Source organism: Sturnus vulgaris, chromosome 4 (assembly GCF_052056855.1).
Source record: "Sturnus vulgaris isolate bStuVul1 chromosome 4, bStuVul1.hap1, whole genome shotgun sequence".
Taxonomy (NCBI): domain Eukaryota; kingdom Metazoa; phylum Chordata; class Aves; order Passeriformes; family Sturnidae; genus Sturnus; species Sturnus vulgaris.
Window position 1 is genome coordinate 7109732 of NC_142246.1, and position 21450 is coordinate 7131181.

At 40.1% G+C, this 21450-nt stretch overlaps 1 protein-coding gene across 2 annotated transcripts in view; it reads right to left on the minus strand.

Moving 5' to 3' along the window:
• Positions 1-3184: 3184 nt before the first annotated feature.
• FAM53A (family with sequence similarity 53 member A) overlaps positions 3185-21450 on the minus strand; it is a 69376-nt gene continuing 51110 nt past the window's right edge. For both annotated transcript variants that reach the window (XM_014895222.2, XM_014895221.2), the window contains exon 5: positions 3185-4381. In XM_014895222.2, coding sequence (XP_014750708.2) covers positions 4058-4381 — 324 coding nt within the window. In that variant the 3' untranslated portion in view covers positions 3185-4057. The remainder of the gene's footprint in view (positions 4382-21450) is intronic.

Below are 21450 nucleotides of genomic sequence, written 5' to 3' on the forward strand. Positions count from 1 at the left end.
TTTCTCAGAGATGATTTAGCCCAACATTACACCATAGAGGTCTATATTCTAACAGTGTCAGCTCTGAGCAGGATCCACAGATCCCAGCTGAACCATGCATGGGAGCTCCTTCCTTTCTGCACGAGTGCTCTCCTTGCCACCTTATTTTCAGATTCTTTTCCTCCAGCATTTACTTACCTTGGAACATCAAGGCTTGCTTGGAGATGCAAGCTGTACAGATCCAGAGGAAAATGGGATAGGATCCAGAGGAAAAACACTGTAGAAAGTCAGCCAGGCATGTCCCCTGCCCCAAAGCAAGCTGCAACACAGCTACTGCTGCTGACAGATGCTTGCTCTTAACAGATCTCCATTTGTAGAACTGCTACTACTGGCCCCCTGCACATCAGTTCAGTGACTCCATACCCTTTTTTTTTAATATTTGGCCTTAGAAGAAACTCCCACTCATCCTAGTTACAATTTAAGCCACATCAACCATATGATTTCAAGCTCAGTCCTTCCACTGCATCCTCACAAGTGCCTTTTCCCACATTTTCAAGGTATCAGTCACACCACTCTCCACTGCACTTTCCTGCCCCATGTGCAGTGTCTCAAGTTGCACCTCTAAAGTACAGGATGATCTTGAATCTCACCAAATGCACTACCATTTCTGAACCTCAGCCTGAAGCTTTTCTACCACCAGCAAGACCAGCTTTATCTGAAACAGTGCTTACAAGCTGTCACAACTCTGAATTTGTGCAGTTGTTTTACCCTACCTAAATTTAGTGCCTTGCTGAAAAGGATCTTGTCTTTCCCCACCATCTCCTCCCTGCTGCAACCATTTCTACAAGTTGCCAAGATTATTTTGAATTTTAATGCTATCTTATCTTTCACATCTGTCGAGCTTCCTGTTGACTGTAGATTTAACGTGCATACTACTTTGTTATCCAGGTTGCAATAAAAATGAAAGATAAGTGACCTAGAGCAACTCCCTCAGCCCCACGCAACACGGCCTTCCGTTCTGACACTGGGTGCAAGGTGGAAGGAAACCACTCCCAGAGCAGAGCTGCTCACAGCCCACTCCACTGCTTCCAAGCACAATTCGGTCTCTGAAACCACTTTCCCTTCTTGCAAACCCCAACAGCCACACCACCATGCCATAAGCAAGTGCAAAGGTGGAATGTTCATCATCTGTGATTTTGTTTGAGGGGACTTCAGATCTCATGGGGTGGATGCAAAGCCTAAGCCTGCCCCATCTGAACAAAGTTTCAACCAACAATTCCTTTTGCTGTTGGTTCTCATGGGGAATTACACACTGGAATCTGCAGACAAAGTGCACAGATTCCTTCAAGCAGATTTCTTCATTCACCAGTGTCACTGCACAGCTGTTCAACTGCTTATTTTCCTGTCACCGACTAACACGAGCCTAAACTAGATAATTACTACTTCCTACTGTCATGCAATTCATTCTTCAGTATCCAAACCCACTCCTCTCGGTTTGTTTCCATGAAAGGGCTATTTAGAGTTTTAACAGCTGGCTTAGCAGGAGGCTAAGTCCTGCGTTACCATGAGCAAATGTATCTGTAACTTCCCTTGGGAAACCCCTTCCTACTCTAAGGATTGGGGTAGGAATGCAGCTTTGTGTTGACTGGAAATAGCACACCTACAAAAGCAATTCATCAACACCACAGGCAGGCTGTATTTCAAAGCCAGAATAAATATTATCTGGTTGTCTACCCTTGCCTTTGCTTTATCACCATCTTACTGATAACTTCAGTTCTTGTTATTTTTTCATTGACAATGTGCATCTTAACCTCCTCCTATCTGTGTCCTCTGAGGCATTTTTTTCTTTTACTTCTTCCAGAAGCTTGTCTTCTTTGAGGGAGGAAGAGCTAAATGGATTGCCACATTAGCTTTCTCATTCCATGCCATTACACTTTTAACTAGTGCTTTCAAATAGGTAAATTAGCTTTTAAGCGATCCCAATTGTACCATTGGCCTTTGCTACAATCCAGCATTAAAGCCGATTCACTTTTACTTACCTCTACTGCTCAGTTAAGAATACACAGAGAGGAAAAGCAGTTCTGCAGCCAGCAACTGCAGTCCAGGAATGAACTGGGTTGTTCCATCAGCACACTGCAGCACTTTCCCCAGCCACCCATGAGGAGAACTGGCTGTACCTCACTCACTGTTTCTGGAGGAAGCATCAGCAATAGTGAACCTTCATCATATAAGATTATTCCAAATGGCTGCATGTGCCAGCACCTGTGTCTGGTGTCTGCTCTGTGCTGCCCCACAGCAAGCAGCTGCAGGGTGAGACATTCCCAACAGCAGCTTCTGAAGGAACTCAAGTCTTTGCCCCAACATCAACTCCTTTGTTTATTCATCTAGAAAAAGGAGAATGATTTTTATCCACAGTGAGCAGCTTCACTGCTCCCACACAATATGCAGTAACACAGCAAGAACCTGGCAAGTCTCTGCAGTGTTCTTGCACCTTACTACACACACGTGCCAGTATCAATGGCACAGATCATTGCCACTCACAGTGGGAGCCGTAAAAGTGAGAAAAAAGTTTAGAGCATCTTACTGAATATTCATTTAAAATTTTGTTTAGTTTCTGAGTTATGTGCACTTGTTCAGTAATTAAGGGCCAATCCCTTTATGATCAAAGGCTGACCCTAACCACATAGCTGGATCCTGTACCACACCTTGCCACAGCCTTTGGCACACCCCTCAAGGTTATTTTTTTCATACTTTAATCATATCTCATTAGCTGACTGGGGGCTGTATTTTGGTTTTATGTCACAAGTTCCAGTAGGAGTTGGCTCATATAAGCACACTAATATGATGGACTCAAATGACATTACCTAAGTTTCCTTTTCCTATCCCATTTAACACCATTTTGGGATCAATTTCCCCCTTGTTGAGGAAGTCCCTTATTGTAGCTGAACTAAAAAATTTAAGTATGTGTTGCAATAGTCTGTAATGAGTGCAGTATGACATTTGAGATGATTCCAGTGAATGTAATCATTGAGACACTTCTGGGATCCAGCATGAGTTATTCTGCAGCTCTCCAGACAAGCCTGATGTCACTTTTGTTTCAGATGACCATAAATCTGCCCTTCCTCTCCACCAAATTCCACACCTAAGTACCACACTACAGAATCTACCACATTTTTCACCAGTAAAATCCATCAACAGACACAAGTGCAAAGCAAAATGTCATTTTATTTAATTCAAGGACTATTTTCCTTCTAGTATTGCTGAAGGGATCACCTCCTGGGGAATTGATCATTACAAAGTCCCTGTCTAAAAGTTCAAGTGCTCTTGTTGTACATTCTTTTGAAACACAGAAAACATAATGACCAAGTAGGTGGGCAGCTACTTGCAGTTTTAGCCCACCTAAATTAGCATTGCTTCAGGCTAGAAAACAATTCAAGTAGTAAAATAATGAAAAATGTTAACCTTTAAGGTCACTACCATATTTTGATCAAAAAGTCCTGAATGTATGAAAAGAACATTTGTACATGTTATGAAGTTGTTTTTAAACCAGACACTGTCAAAGATGGCAGTTAAGTATTTTGGACCAGTTGTCAACCAGATATTTAAGAGTTCTATCTGAAGGTTTATTACCAATTTCATTATGCAATTCACTTTTCACATTAAGCTCTTTAACAAAAGCAACATAGACCCGCACCAGAATCACTGTAGACAGATTTAGTTTTATAGAATGCCCTTCTGAAAATTCATTTCAAAATAGAGATGCTTTTTCTCCAGAACTGTAAAAGCCATAAAAATGCAAAATATTTGTTAGGAAATTTTTAATCAAAATTATTCCTTAATGTTCAAAATAACATTTAACCTTCTACTTTTTTGTTGTTGTTGTTGTCATCCACATATTGACCAATAGACTAAACAGGTAACAATGGTTCACGTTTTTCCCCCACCTGAAACATTTCTTCTAACACAGGCCCAAAGATAGGCAATACAGAGATTCAGGGACATGGATTATGCATGGCAAAGGTAATCCTCTATCACTTTAATTTAGAACAATTCTGATTCTAGCACACAACTTGGAGTCTCAGTTGTTTTCAATCTGCTCTAGGTCCAGGTCCCCACAGTCTAGAGGGAAGATTCCTTCTTCAGTGCTCTCACAATCACTCGTGTCCTCGTCGCTTTCACACACTGCGTCTGCTTTCTTATAATCCCTTGTTTTGAAGCTACGTTGGCATGACCCGTGGTGCCTCCCTTCATCCAGCTGCTCTTTCATCGGGCTGGAGCCAGGGGTGATGATGTTCATAAGATCATTTGAGTCACATGGGGATGACACAATTGTCTTCATTTGTGTGTCATCATCATCATCTTCATAGTCAAGCGAGCAAAGACTTTTGGAATTTTTTAAAGTCTGCAATAAAAAAAAAAAAGAGAGAAACCATGACTATATTAACCATGACTGGACAGGAGAAACAGAATAAATTCTTGAAATTCTTGAATAGTTTGAGTGTATGAACTCAAGAGTGCCACGTGTTTAAAGTAATCCTGGAAATGAGAGGCATGAAGAAAGAGGAAGAATGGTATTTACTTACTGCACAGTCAGGCTTTGCATGATATTTTGCCTAGATGTCTATTTGTGAGACAAACAGTCCCCTTCTTTATGCAAGAAGATACAAAATCCTATCCTTAGTCAACTACATGAGGAGAGAAAGAGACACCCACCCAGTTTGCTGTATTGGGTTTCTGGCAAATCCAGAGCAGAGCATTTGGTGACACCAGCATTTAGGTCAGACAGCTGCATTGCAGCCTGGTCAACAATTAATTTCCCCTGCAGACAATGAGCCCTCAGGCGTCACCTCAGTGAGACTGCCAGGACAACTGGCACATTTGGGTAATCTCAAACAGAAGAAACCCAAGCCTCTACTGGGAGCATCTTGCTACAGAGTCAGCTTAGCTTGTCTTTCAGCTGGGTACTGTCTGAACAAGAGCTCAGGAGCAACTCTGCTTAAATTGAAAGGATATTAAAACTAGAGGGGCATTCATCTTTATTTGTACAATAGCAAAAGAAAAGAAATACTCAGTAAGTGTGCTACCTCTGCACCAGAGATAAAGGAAAAATGCCTAAGCTCCTCATGAAGTGTAAGGGATCCTTGGCTAGAATCCAGAGAGCATTTAAGAAAAAACAAATACACAAAGAGCAGAACTTAAATTTTAACAAGCGAGAAACTTCGAAATTGTGCCTCGTGCAAGCACCCAATGAGAGGAAGGTGAAATACTCAGCACCCCTCTGAGAGGTGGTGCAAGACAGAATAATGGCACACTCATTTTCAGTCTCTCACTGGTTAAGTGACTCCAGTCTCACACACGGCAATCATTGGATTACAAGGAGATCCACAGGGAACAAGACCGACTTTCACACCCATTTCCAGCTTCCTCCCCCAATTTGTCATTTCTTAAGTATTTCATATTTGTTTATTTGAAATGGGGACATTGCAACATTCCTAGTATGCTGTATTCCAGATGCTCTTAAAGAGTGTAACAGCTCCTACTTGACCAATGCACATCAGCATCCACAGAAGGGGGCTTACCAGTATCTTTGGGTATTTTTTAAACAAAACTTCACAAATTCAGAAGAAATTTGAATTAGCCTTGTCTGTATACAGCTGGTTAAAAGAGGAAAGCTCACTAGGGGAGGGGATTAACCTGATCCCTTAGGTTGATGTTACATATAGAACACCTTGCAGACAACCTCACTGCCATGCTGCAAGGGCATACAGGTCCTTGGACACACATCACATCTCCAGGGAAAGCTCAGGTAAAGGGAAGGAGCAGAGCACTCCAGGTTTGGGGCTCAGGCAGCGATCAGGGCGATCAGCAGCACTGGTGGCCCCATCACTGGTACCCCTCCATAGGGAAGGCACTGCAGCAGCATTCCCTGAGCCTGCACCACATTTAACACACCAATGCAACACATTTCTCTACTGATCAGAGGCTTGTTTGGCTCCTCCTCTGCTCAAACAGCTTTCATATCTCACAACACACATTAGATGATTAGTTAACAAGTCATACATTTCTGGCCAGAAAGATCTATAAGGGATAATCTAGTTTGTTTGAACAGACAAACAAGACATCATCTAGGAGCTCATTTACGTAACTTCCAAGGCCTCCATCCAAAGATGAGCTCTCAGCAAAAAAATTACTCCTGGTCATAGTTCTGTCAGGAGAAATGCAAAATCTTTGTCAGCCGTGGTTAAAGCTCATATCCAGTTTTGCATGTGACTAACACTAACCGTGCATGATCAAAAAGACTTCTATTTTCAAATTTCACTCCCCTGTGAAGACAGCTTTGGTACAATATACATTCCTGTTTTCAAAATGCTTTGGTATAGCTCCCTTAGAGTTTATTCAAGTAAAAACATTTGAGAATATTTGAGTTTCTATGACTAACAGGTACAAACTTCTCTCATATTTACTTAAAAGCAAACCAGTATATTTTTAAAGTAAAAAACTTTAAAGTATATTTTAATGCTAAGTCTATCTCATTGCTTTGAAAAACACAGCAAGATGTGTTCTATCTCCATATAGGGGACAATATTTTCAGTTCTTTAAACTTATAGTAGGTACTGGGAGGGAAAGGAACCGAATAAAGAGAAGCTTTGAAAGTTCTGCTTTCAGTGTTTTAGAAAGGAATTCCTGAGTCCCCCTTCAAAATATCTTTTATTCATTTTACTGCTAGAAATTAATCCAACCACACAGCTGTCTTTCTAGAAGGTTTGTGTACATAAATGGAAAATTGCCTGTTAGCTGTACTGTGCTGAAACCACTTGAATGGGAACTTTTAGCCGGTTTCAACACAACAGCAAGTGCATTCAACTGATTCTTTGTTCACCCACTTGTCACAACCTCACCAAACTAAAAATAGGTGGATTTATTATCTCGCAGCACAATCCAGCTCCTTTCACAAAGCAAAAGGTAGAAATTGCAATGCATTCAGGCCCTCTGAACTGCAGCTTTCCATGTTACACTGGTACAGTACCACACCTTTCAAGAACAATTGTGCTCAGTGGGGAGCCTGCGAGTACTTGCTCAATGGTCCTCATTTTATAAAGGATGCTGGACTAGCAAGACAAAAGAGTCCACAGTTGGCAATGGATAGAACTCAATCAGCTAGAAGTATTCTTTTGTGTGATGGAAAAAAAGGAAAAAAATAAAGAACCTCAGAGTTTTAAAAGAAGTGAGGCGATAAAATGTCTGAATATTAAGAAAAAAACCCCAACTTTGTACCAAAAACAATGGTGGGGAAGGAAATAAAAGAAATCTCTCTAGACCCTTGCCACACAAAGCAAACAAGAAAGGCCCAGAGCAGCTTGAAAGGAAGCTAATGTCTGTACTCTTTATTAAACCTTCAGCTCAGAAGCCCGTAATACATCACTTTCCAAATATAAGAAGCAATAAGAAGGTTGTTTTTGTTTTACTAACAAAACTAGAGCATTTGCTACAGTAGTCAAGGGAAAAAATAAGACATTTATGTGCATGAAAACCTAGTGTATAATGGGAGCAGCAGTTCTCATGCTTCTCCCCCAAGCCCCCATCATCCTCCAAGTCCATCCCTGCTTTGAGCAGGGCTGAAGATCCAGCTGCTCTGAAGAGGTGCAGCTGCAGCAGCTGGCACACCCTGAGGAGCAGAGGAAGCCTGAAACCACCATCAGACCTCTGCCTATCCATGGCTTTCTCAGCACCAGTTACCACCACGGCATGGGCTGCTCCCTGAAGTCACAGGTTTAGGAAGAAAAGGAATTCATCAGACTAATTAGACTGGTTACTTGGCTTGCTTCCTGTCCCACCCTGAGACTTTAGCCTATGCCAGCACAAGAGATGCTGCTTAAAGACTGGCACACAGGATTGCTTGATTGTTAAGGCCTCTCTACCAGTAATATGAAATACGGGGATGGTGCAGTGATCCTCATGAAGAGAACATTGTGGAATTTCCTGGAATTATCAGCATCTAATCCAAAATCAAAACACTGAAGTAGCAGAACCCAAACATGGAGCAACAATGTGGCTTTTTTGTTCCTTCCCTGTATCTAGCCAGCTGATGGAGATGGGGCAACTTTGATGGGCTGCACTTGTCTTTGAGAGCTTCGTAGGTCTTGTCTTCACTTCCTTGAATTATGTTTCCTGTAGATTAGTGAGACTCGCTCAAAAAAATGCCTTTACTAATGGTAACTCATAGTTAAACTTCAGATCAGAAGCACCACAAAAAGCACAATGCATTTGTGTCTCAGACACCAACCTGTCCCCAAAGAAGTCAGAGTTGAGTCTCAGCAACAACAAAACCCAACCATGGTACAAATCCATTGCTTGAAGAGATTAAGGGGAAGGTTTAAGGAAGTTCTTTATAAGAACTGACACAAAAGCCTGGTGCTGAGCAGCTCTCAATCACACTGAGAACAAACCTTCACCTGGCTGACATCACATCCAACCACACAGATGTGAAGGGTGCCCCTCCCTGCAAACTGAATTCTCACTTCATGCATCTAATTACTTACCTGTGACAATTCAAGTTAGAGATGTGTACAGTGTCTACTGTAAACTATTAGAAATGTCTGGTTGTATAGATTAAAAAATATCCCATCACAGTCCTAATCCCTGCATCTTCTACTATGCATGAAGTGAAAAATAGTAAGAACACTGTGCTTATGCAACAAACTATTAATCTTTCTGTAGATTAAATCTCTTGACATTTGACTCTGACTTTTCTGTCCTGAATTGAATTTTGTGAACACTCCAGTGTTTGCAGATAACCTTTGCTTTCAAAAAACTTGCAGCTGAGTAGAAATGCTACTTCACTGGTACAAAGTGGTGCTGACAGGAAGAAAACACTATAGTATTCTCCATGATGTTATGTGCTTGATTCTTGCTAATGCATTAGAAGTTAAAAGTCAAAGTTAAGTGGGAAAGAATCTCTCCCTGTTTAAACAAGAAAAAAGGTGTAGAAATACATTAGATTTTATAATTCAAGTGTCTAGGAAAATACTCCACATCCAAAATCACTGCAGATCAAGTTATGCATTTGAAGTAAATCAAAAGAGAAGGGATTCTTTTTCTTGCACCAGGTTAAACAAGTAGTGAACAAAAACATTTCTATTTATGTATTATGTGGAAACCATCAAATCTCAAGAAAATTCCTGACACCTTCATGGGCAAAATCAAATCTCTGTTCAAATCAAAGATGCTGTTGTCTTTTTTTTAGCTCTTCACTTATCCCTCGTTTTCCTGGAAATTTAACATGTACTTTTATATATTAAAAAGGCAATGTTTATGTCCTCATCTATAGCTTGGAATCAGAGAAGAACTGGAATACTGGATATGAATGTACATTCTCTGACAGCCTCTGACATTCTGCCACATAATTAGACACTGAACTATAATAACCATTCCTTCCAGCAGATAAAGAATTACTGCTGCAATTCTTGTAGTCAAATAAGGTAAAACTCTATTTTCAATGCCAAAGACCCAGGTAAGAATCAATACAAGCTGACAGCAATACACAGCAATATGGCTACAACTTGAAATGACAATTGTTCAGTGCTTTGTCTCTGCTGTATCTTCAAAGATTATTTCAATTTTTTAGATGTAGGTGCCCAGGAAGGGAAGGAAACTGCCATCAACTCATTTCACATCAGATGCTAAACAGCATCATGATGTAACAGGCTTTCATCTCCCACTAGCCAGACTGTTCTAGATTTAAGAGTGCAGTTTTCTGGTGTAGTCTACCATGAAAGTTGATCTATTTATTGGCCTAGATATTTGTGCTTATATTCTAAATTGTGCCACAGTATCCTTATAAGTTTTGTTTATAAGCTGAAAGAACTTGTGATTTAATTCGGCTTTCTATTTAGTGCTATTCGTTGAAAAAAGTAATATGACTTAAAGAAATATTCAGGTGAAATGTCGAATTTATTTCATTATGCTCATATAAGCTGGAATACAAGGCTGCTCATTATGTGAAGTAACTGAGAGAAACCACTGGAACAGTTAAAGTCTCCAAGTGAAAATAATAAAATGCACAAAGACTGGGGGACATGAGGGGAAATCTGAGTCCAGTTCCCTGACTGAACATCACTGCACCCACATGGGGTCCCCAGCACTGGTGAGGGGATTTCAGAACTCAGGCACTGCAGATTTCAGAGCTGTAAAGCAGCCTATTGACCCAGGGAACTTGTAGGACCCAATTAACATCACTTCTATCACACCACAATCCAAACAGCCAAGCTGGTGGCATGGCAGATCCCAAACACATCAGGGCTTAAAAATACCAATACCCAAAAACCTACTCCCCCTTGCTCCAAACTCAGACTTAATCATCCATCATGGGCACTGCACATAAGATAGCCAATTGCATACTTAAACTAAATATCCTCTCAAACAAAGAACTTTTTCCTTCTAGTGCTTTGCAAAGATGATCTGAACAACTGAGAACATCCCCAGCCCCTCTCAGAACCATCAGCTCACCCCTCTTCTGCTTACAGAGTACATGCACTCAGTGAAGTTCCAACATTAAGTAACAAACTAAGGAATTTAAGCAGATTAAAGAAAAGTTTGTCAGCCTAAAAGTGTTTAAACTGGATTTCAGCACCTAAACTACTACTGTAATTTTGTAGTTATTCCTTTAACAATTACATTTTGGTCTGATGGGGCAATTTAGTGCAGGAAACTCAGTGCTGGAGTTTAGCAGCTTCTACAGGTAAAGACCATCTCAGGGGTTAACTTTTGTTTGCTTTTAAAGACAAACTGAAAGCTAAGCAAGTTAATGCAGTACTTAATGCAATACAGTCAAGAATATGATTCAACACTAGTGCTAACATAGAGAAGGTGAATATATATAGCAATTTTCCTCTTTATAAAGCCCAGATCAACATTAAACCACATTTTTAAAAGTTTACACTATGGAATTTTAATCACAATGTTAGCTCCTTAGATTTTCTAATTCAGTGGATTTGTGAACTGTAACCTTTTACCTTCACTGTCTGAGTAAGTATAAATCATGGAAGCTTTTATTGTAAGAATGTGGAATTACACTCTACAAACATCAGGCCTACCTATTTCACCTGCATGTAATTAAGCAGAGAAAGTTTCAGCTATCCTTAGGACCAGTCCAGCAGGCACCTACAGATGCTCTGAATTATGCCATTAGCTACAACAGAGGGGGCTCACACAGAGGATTTAACTCTTCTGAAGTGACTAATAATCAATACAGTGCCCAAGTGGAACAGTGACATTGTTTTGTTCAGCTGCATAATACAGTGCAAGGCTTGAGCCAGGGAGAAGGAGGTTTAAGGCAAATAGGACAATTCCTAGACACAGTAGCAGTGTTCATCTGAAATGCACCCATGCATTAAAACAGGTTTCTACAAAGGCAAAGAAGTGCCACAGAAAAGAATTATTCCAAGGGACGCTGAAAGAGCAGGGAAAGGGCCTGGATGATGAGTTCTTGCTCTTGCCTGGCTTCAGCAACAACTGCAGTACCACAGAAATTCTTCTGCCTTAAGGTAAAAAACTGTCTTTGCACACCTTCATCCAGATTATTTTTCTACTCATTGCTTGACCCTAAGTACATCTCTTATGGCTAGTGAATTTATTCACCTTACAGATAGGCTGAAGAGCTGGACAATACAGAATTGGGCCTCTACTGTGCTTGAGCTGCGTAAGCTCAAGAGGCTTTGGTCTGGCAAATCCAATCAGCCAACAGCACTAATGAGCAGTGGTGTGATGAACAAACAGCTGCACCACTTGTGTGCATACAGGGATGATAAACACATCTGGTTTTGTAGTAGAAGGACACAGAGGGAAACAATGTAAGCACAAGCTCTCTCCCAGCAGAACTGATTCATGCTTTGCCAGGGTCGTTCCCTATTTTCCTATTCAAGAACTATTACCTTTCCTTTCAGAAAGAAAACAGGCTGCAGAAACAAGAAACAACTTAAACTGTATTACTTAGTAACATGACAAAATAATTTTATCAAGACTTAGTTTAAATCAAATCTAGTTAATACAGATAAAAGAAGCGTCTATTTTTCCACATTTTAGACTGGGAAATAAGAAGGCACGCACACATCATTAACATGAGCTACACACACATCCCTGAACAGAAACACAGGCACAAAAGGAGCAGCACAAGAAAACTGCTTAACAAGACTATGATTGCTTGCAGTACCATCACTCAGTGTTCAGCATTCAGGATCCAAAAACAAAGACCACCCTGGGTAGCCAAAGCCTTCTGATGCATTATTCCTCTGACAGAGGAATTAACAGACTACAATCAGCTCTGAAATAACATAAACAAAAAGGTTACCGCCAACCTCAGTTTTAATAAGTTTCTCAGTTTCTAACTAGATACATTTAAACAAGAAGAGAAAAAGCTGTACCTGTGCTTCCACAAAACTCCAAATAAAAAGTGACATTTCAAAGTTTTGCCTTGCCATGCCATACTCTGCTCTCAAGTAACACTGTTTAAGTTGACTGATTATGCACTGGAGTAACACAGGACAGGATTTGACCCTTGTGGCTTCAAAACATGACCATATTGGCTTCATTTCCTGCCATTTATGTGTCATCTATTTTTATAGAGAAGTTCTATTCCTGAGAAGTTTAGCCAAGGTCTTATTCCTTCATGACTTTGCTATGAGCTGCAAACAATTACTTTAACAACTGACTCACATATGCACCGATTGCTGCAGTGTACATCCATGTACCAACTTCTCTTAAAATTCCTGCATGTTCTCTTTTCATTTTATGTTTATCCTCAGGTCCAATATTAAGTTGATATGATGGGTCAAACTTGGGAGAAATTAGAGAAGTAAACTCCAAATCCCAATTCCAGTGCTGCCCTCATTAGTTACTGACAGATGTCAGACTCACCTATATTATTGGGTTATGCTGGAACTCCATCATAACTAGCATTTTAAGGGATTCTATAATTGGGCCATAAAGTTCACTTCTGCCAGAGAAGGGGGATGGGGAAAAAAAGGAAAAACTTCCCCATCAGCTTGGGAACAGTTCCCCCTTCTTCAAACCAATTCTCCACTACAGAAATACCCATCAAAAACAAAGCCCTAAGATCTTGCTATGCAAAGTGCACAGAGGGACACATGGGCAGAGTCACACACAGCCAAAGCACAAGTACTGCTTTGGCTCAGCTCAATGCAAAACCCACAATTTAACAGTAAATTCTTCCAGGAGCATTAATTCAAACTGTAGGTGGACTTGCACCACTAATTATTTCCAGGGACAAGTTAAATTGAACACAATGCATTTGTTTAAGAAGAGAATTAGTACCAGAGATTGAAAGTGAATGGTGGAAGGACTGCATTTTTCTAGCTCCGTATCTGATTTTGGATTATTTGAACATTTTAGAAATAATGTGGTTATAAGACTGCTATATATTTTTAATACTAAGTCAACTTGTACCCAAACTTCTATTTGATAAATTAAATTCAGACAGGTTCGTTTATTGGTTCAAATACCAAAGCTGACAACATGTCAGCAGCTGATGCTCAGTATGTTTTTTTAAAAAGTCAGGAAACCATATATGTGATCCTTTACCCTTCAGTGCAATAGATGTTTTAAAACACATCAAACCAAGTCAGAGGAGAAGCAAAGTATAACTTGTGTAAGGCAGAGCCAACACTCATATTCCTAAAACACTGAGGTAGGTAACCCTAAAACCAAGCTCGACCTCTCACTGTATGGCCTCAGTTTTCTTCCATTGTGTAGTAAATCCAGTTCGCATGAAAAAGCTGCAACAGTCAAAAAAATTGTCCATTCAATTACTACATGTGCTTTGTTCTAAAGACGAGGATCTGTTTATTCTACCCCAGCTTGCAAACTTCCTTTTGAGTTTTAGTCACATGGTTACTAATATAATGAAAGCTGAAATCAGGAAACTCATCAGAAGCCCCATTTATTTAAAATTCGTTTTCTGCTAATACTTAAATTTTATGGCAAAACACATGACATCAGAATAAAAATAAATCAGTGCTTTCAAATATAGAAACAGATGAGCTATTTGATTATCTGCAGCTCACCTTCACACTAAGCTATCACCTCCCAGATCACTTATGCAGAAAACCTCTCCTGGCTAACTATTTTCCATTAGAAGTTGCATCTAATAGCAACTTAAGAAGGGGACAAACATCTCTTCAATTTGTACATACTTGAAAAAACATGTAAACAAGTCAATATTTCTCATCCTAATGGAAAAATTGACATCACTAAGTGATGTAGAGAAATTCCCATCAGTTCACTTTCACAGGCTCGAGATATCTGTTCTGCTTTTATCACAGCTATGCACCAGTGCATACATGCAGCAGGCATTGATCAATGCAATGCAAGACTAACAAAAGACCAAGTGACAGTTAAATTTAAGACTTTTCCAAGTGATTTTAATAAACCTTTCTCTGCACAGAAAAGCCTCAGATGAATCAACTTAGTTTAAGGTCTCTTTTAGATGATGATGCATCAAATCAGAAAGTGACTGTCAGAAAGCAAGTGAAGTTTCACAACAGATAAGAGACTTTGTACGAACAAAGTCTGGTTTCAGAGTTAAGTCCTCACATTCAGGCACCACAAAAATGCACTAGTCTATTAATTTGATTAACATGTTATTACAAAAATACTGAATATTTAAAGAATGCCCTCCCTGAATTACCCTGACAAACTCAAAGATGTACACCTCTTTTTTTTTAATAAATTTTGGAAGATTACACTGGCATTTTATTTTTTGCCAAAAAAATCTGGAAAATTTCCCACATCAGTGATGAAACACTACTCGACACTTCTGCTAGCCATCATATCTTGCAATTTAGAGCACGGGAAAAAATAACTTAATCCCCTGCCACCTGCCAAAACCCAGATGGTAGAACCTGAGAAAAGTGCTCTCACCTCTCTTTAAACCCTCTGATGCAGCTTAGGCACATTAACTATAAGTACCCTATATTTAACACTGAACCATAGCTCAACTCAGTATTGTATTGTTTTCAAAACAACATCAATAATTTTAGCATAATCCAATTTTCTGATGGGATAAGTAATAATTAAAAAAATATCCACAGCTGGCTGAAATCTGGCATGTGAGTCAATAGATGGCCCCTTTCTTTTCTCATAATGTCAAATGCAGCTGGTCTGGTACTCATTAGCTCTTTCAGCAATGAAACTTATTGTACATACAGAAACTTGCAAGAAAGGAAAAGCAACTCTGCAGCAGATATTTCGCTGCCTCCTTTTCTTCTCAGCACACTGCTTACAGGAAAACAGCACAAGCATACACACAGAGCTGACTGCAGGTATGGCAAAGCAGCACAGCAATGAGCAGCTCTGGCTATCTGCAAGACATTTGTTACAGAATCCATTCACAAAAGAGGGGACAAACCTCCATCCTTAATGAGATTTCCTTTTCTTCACTCTCCTCAGGGCTTATACTCCCTCACTGTCAGAGCACAGGGAACCTCCAGCACAAGGGCTCACTTCATTAAATGCCATTTCGGGCCTAATGTCACATTGTGACCCACTCTGCCGAGGCAAAGAAAGCAAAACGCCAGATGCTCTCTGTGCCTGCTACCTCAGCAGCGTTTCATTCACTGCTCCAAAAAACTTCCAGGCATCCATTCAAAACCAAGTACCCCCAGCCTGGTCTGTCCTGTCACAGGACAAAGTGCTGGCTTGTCTTCAGCTCACTTTTGATGCTTGCCTATCATCTCCCAGCCCAGCCTACTCCTATCTCCTTTCCTTCTTCCCAAGCCTGCTGGAATTTGAACTTTAAATGGACGCCCTCCATGGCAACAATAGATAAAAAAGGAGCCTTTGATTGTTCATGCGTTGCAGAAAAGAAAGGAGGAGATTCATCCTGGCTGCGACCTAGCAGAAACTCATCAAGCACAGCTCCCCTTCCATTGCAAGGGGATGCCTGAGCCTGTAGCTACTCATTCAAGCTCCCTGCGTCTATGTTTCCATTCAAAGAGGATGAATTCTTCAGGTTTCCCCCGTTAAGGAATTAAATGTTGATCCTGTGAATGAAGGGCAACACCAGGCTTGGAATGCTGCCAAAAGGTTCTGTAACACTCAGCAGTTTGGAGTTAATTCAATACTTATTGATACCTAGCAGGATTTATAGCTGCATTATTTATAAGGGGGGGAATCACAGAGCCATATTTAGACCTTGGTAATAAACTATTTTTAGCACCATCTGTTTTTCTAGTTTGTTCCCTTGCTTAGGCAAGAGCATACTTTTATCCAGCTCCCCCTTCCTTGCCCATTTAAAAGAATCCACAGAGTCTAAACCAAAGCACAAGTTAGGATCACTCAGAATATTTATTGTGCAGCAATCCTCCTAATCATGTTCTGGAAATCAAACCTGCTAACTAAGGACAGTCTTGGACTGATGTAACACTATATCTTGTCTTCACAGAACCGAGCAGATTTTTTTGATGTAAGGGGCAATGTGTTTCACACAAAGGAAGTTACTATCTGGAAAGAAACAACTGATCATTAACTGCATTAAGCCATCTGAAAAATGGTTCACAACTCCTGGCAGTGCTTTTCTGGGACATAGTTGCCAAGTTTCACCCTCATTAAACACATAGATTTTTTTTTTTTTGTCACAAGTACATTCTGCCAGGCCAGGCTGCTGTTAGAGGGGGAGACAAATCATAAGCAGCTGCTAGAAGCACCTTGTTTCAGAGATGAGTTTAGTTTCAAGCTGCAGCTGTTACCCACTCAAAAGCCCCCCCAAACCTCAAATTACTTCTTTGAGTTTACACTGATGTTCTGCTTTTAGTATGTGACACAACACTGGTGGCCTCTGCAGCATGACAAGGGACAGAATGAAGGGTTTGCTGGTTCCTTGAACTCTGAGAGAAACAAGGCTTTGGGTACTTCATGCTGATTAAGTTCTCAGAAATGCTTTTGATAGCAGCAATATATTCATCTGACCCTCCCAGCTCACAGAAGTTTTGTTTTTACCCAAACAGTAGCACAAATATTCAAAAGTTTCACTGTTAACCGTGTCAAATTAAGAAATTTTACTGTAGAGCAAGGCAGAAAACTCATGTAAGATATGAGCTCATGGAGTTCTTACTTGTTACAAAGGGCAGCAAGCTGGTTTCCTAGGCCTTGCAGCACAGGTCAAGCATTCCTAGGAAGCAGACTGCGTGCAGCAGAAAACCAAAATAATTCCCAGCATGTAGCACATGGGTCGAAATTAAATTCTACAAATGCACAGCAGAAACATACAGCCATTATAATGGGTTCCAACAAAGTCTTGAAGGCTTTGAAACTTTCAAGCAATCAATATTATTAATAGAACATTCATTTGGCACTGGCATTATGCAACCATCATTGCAGTGTGAAGGAAATATAACAGTGCTGCCCACCCAGACACCCCTGGGATGTTTCCTTCCACTTGACTGCTTTTCCTTTTTGTTGTTTTTTTCAGTGGAAGATACAGGACACAGCACCAACAGCACAACAAACTGCCAGGTACATCCTTGGCAGCACAATACATGGACAGGCCATTCCCAGGATCAGAGCCAGGATGGTGAAGTCTGCTCCTGGTGAGAGGCATCTCCACCACTGTGTCCCATCTGCCAAAGCTCTCCACTGATGTGACAAGTGGTCTGTCCCTCTCCAGGGAAAGAAATCTCCAAATCTGTGCTGCTTGGAGAGGATACCTCTCAAAGGACAGTCTGCCTCAACTGAGAGAGCTCAATAAAAGCTGTTCAAAGCACAGAATCAGTCTGCAGTACTTAGAGTGGCCACACAAAGCACATGGACAAAAGCCAGCACATACAGTAACTGTCGCAATAAATTTAAGATTTATTGCCAAGTATGTTTAAGAGTAAAAACTAAGATTACAACTTGTAGTTCAATTCCCTAAGGCTGTTGCATAACCTGCAAATATATTACAACATGAGAGCAAACTAATACTGGTGATTAACCAGGAATATAATCAGAGGATCTGGAAATCCTCAAAAAATGCAGCTTGTTGCAAGCCTTATAGGAATGTATCTGACTTTCAGGGGTCAAGGATGCTCATTTGGTTGCACATAAACATACACTTTTGTAAGAATTTGGAAGGTATAACCTACCTGATTACTTTTACAAAGCTGACACCTTACTAGCTAGTACAGATGCATATTTAGTATGATTCTGCATTAGATATGACTATAGGGACAGATGAATCACAGTCTCAGAAAGCAGCTGGCGAGGATGATGGCAAGAAGATTCAGGATCAGGCTCGCTAGGATCTGCCCATCCACCCTTCCCTTACACACCAGATGGCTCTGGGAAGACAACAGTTATCTGTCCTTAAAAATCAGTGATCACAAAGCAAGGACTTCTTGATTAACTCTCAAGTCCATACCCATTTGAGGGGTGGCCGGGTGCCAGTGAAAGGAACTGTGGCAAGTCAGAAGAACCTGTACAAACTCCATTTATATCCCAGTCCATTCAGGGATCTTTCCCCTCCACCTCAGTAACTAAGGGATCTGAGCAACTGGGATCCAAAATGCCAATACTGAAACCCTCTCTCAGTCAATATTCTTACATAGCAAGCCTATGTGAAACTGATCTACAGCTGGTTCTAACTGGATCAAATTATATATTGGCAAACAACAGGAAACATTAGGAAATCGGTATTTTATCCTACTTAAGTAGCTAATTATCCATAAATGAAGTCTGATCTCACCTATCTTGAGCCTCCAACTTTAAAAAAATGCTCCAAAAGTATTGAGGTAGTTTGGACAAAAATATTACTTTTTTAAAAAAAGTCATACAATAAATGTATTTTTTTAAACCTCAGTAAGTTTGTTACCACTACTCAGTATTTTGAACAGTATTACTTCAGGCCTCATGATGATCATTATTCAGCAACATGTTTCCATGTCAAGGCCTCCAGTAGCAGAGCACAGTGAAAAAAGTACCGGAAGGCCTTTTAATATAGAAATGAATTGTGCATGTGCTCTGTAAGTAGCCACAAATAAATCTTTGTCTCCTGACACTACTCAGAATAAATATATCAATATTAGCCTACAAAGTCACTAACATTAACTTATTCAGTGTTAACACCTCCTGATTTGGACTGGTATCACCCTTGTTCCTCCTAGCAGAAACATTTTATCGTGACATGTACACAGAATTCCCTGACAGCATCCAACAGTTCACCATTTTTCTACAATTGCTGTATTTACATAAGCACATGCTGGCTTATGTCCACTACAAACGTCTGGAAGCCATCTGAACGAGTCTGTGTTACACTTGACTCAAGCTATAGGTGGGAATCCAACTCTTTCTTTAGTTGTTAAGATTGAAGAAGTGGATACACACTTCAGGTATTGCAAGTATGCTTTATAAAGGATTCTTCCTACCCCCATCAGAGAATAACCAGTGTATTTACCAGACTAACCACACCCTAAAGTTTAATCTGTTTTTGAATCAGACTGTATCACTACAAGATGCAACAAAAACACTATGCTTGACATGCAGGCACCCCATTGACTTGAGAACCCATTTCCCTTAAAACTGAATTCTTTCTGCTGCCCACTCTTGCAGGGAGAGGACACCTCCTGCAGAGCTCAACCAGCACAGAATAGAGGTAAAAGAAACTGAATTTAAACTAGGGTCCTGTCCAAAGGAGATGAAAACAACCAGACAGTTCAGATCTCAAAGAGTTTATTGGTGCCTCAAAAGATGGGAATGGATTTAAGTTCTTTCTAGCATACTGAAGCCATTCAAGATTATTAATTACTACCTAACCACTCAGGTTCTGTGTTTTCTGCTGTTAAAGGACCTTAGGCTCAGTAACAGAAAGGACAGAAAATTCTCATTTCTTCTTGAGAGAGTTATTTTAACTCTCAACGAGGTGTCCTCTCCCTAGGAGAAAGAATTCAGTTCTTTTTGAATATGAGTACCAGAGAATAGTATTTTTCAACATGGAGCATATATACACACTTTAGTTGCAAGTCTGAAGTGAGCCTGGAAGTGAAACCCACTCCACTGCAAAGTTAAGTATTTCTGTTCATATTAAATTCCATTATTACATTCCTACTCTCCTGACAAAGTACTTCTATTTAACAAGCTTAAGGGCCATTTACCAACCCAACTGCACACTTGCATGCCCTGAAAACACACCTTACTGTGCCAACTATGTGAGCTTTGCAAAATTGAAAAAAGCAAGTTTATTGCTCTGGGACATGCAATTTTAACAAGCCTTGGAAATTCAACTTTAAAAAAAATTTTGGTTCTACAGTAACACAGGCTCAAATTACAAGAGTTATACAACCAAAATATTAAATGCTTAACACAATGGCCTGTGCATTGAGCACTTCAGGACAGTATAATCACTCTGAAACCCCCAAAACCTTCAAGTCCATATTTTGATTCAGGAAAGTATCCTCAAAACAAGTATGATGAGTAACATTCTCAAAAGAAAAAAACCTGATAGGCAAACTATTATGCAAAAGTAAACTCTAATTAGATGCTGAAAGGAGAGAAGCGAAAAAAAACCCCCACACTAAGTTTATATTTGAGGGGTTTGGAGCACATCAAGAATCTCAGTCTCTGAATCAATTTTGGTTTTGTGCACTTATGAAGAATCTCAGTGAGGCTCTATTTTGGCTACCTTCAAGTACATCTTTTTTCTGCCACTCTCAGCACACACTACAGCAGTTACAAGTAACCTTGAAGCTCTGCAAAATAGGACATGACAGTTAAGCCACAAGCACCTGTCATATGTGTTTTAAGATCTTTCATACTGTTTGTACATCATAACACTACTTCATATCACTTATTTCAACCTACTAGTTCCAACTTAAATATCCTTGTAACGTACATCTTTTAAAAAGGACAATTTTCAACACACTGACTGAAATGGAGTTACCCAGCATTAGCTGAAGTTCAGAAAACCTTCAGTTCTGCTAAGCTATTTACACCACAGTATTCCTGTTCCAATACTGCTAAGACCACAAAGTTCACCTGCTCTTTACTGGTAATGTGAATTAGTCGAGGAGACAAGCAAAGCACATGCTGATCAACGTAAAACAGAACTGAAAACTGAGATAGTTAAAATATAACTAGACAAGGGAAAAAAGTCTCATACAGTATCAAAAGCCACACCTGAAGAAGACAGGGAATATGCAAAACCCTTTCCCAGAAGGACAGAATCTTTGCAGAACTTAAATTGCTCAACCTCTGGTCTTTGAAGGTTTTACAAGTGCAGAGTTTAAAAGAGCCTTAGAGGCCCAAGCAATCATACACAATTTTTCAGTCGTGACAAACTAGCCTACCTCTTGCATGAGAAAAAGGACCACATAGACTATGTGCCTTCTGGCTTTTTACTGTTCAGGCTTGGCTGAGGGAAGGCAGCTGCTTTAGCAGGGACCTAGAAATGTTATAAAGTGTGGCATGGCAGCCTCCTGCTACAGGCAT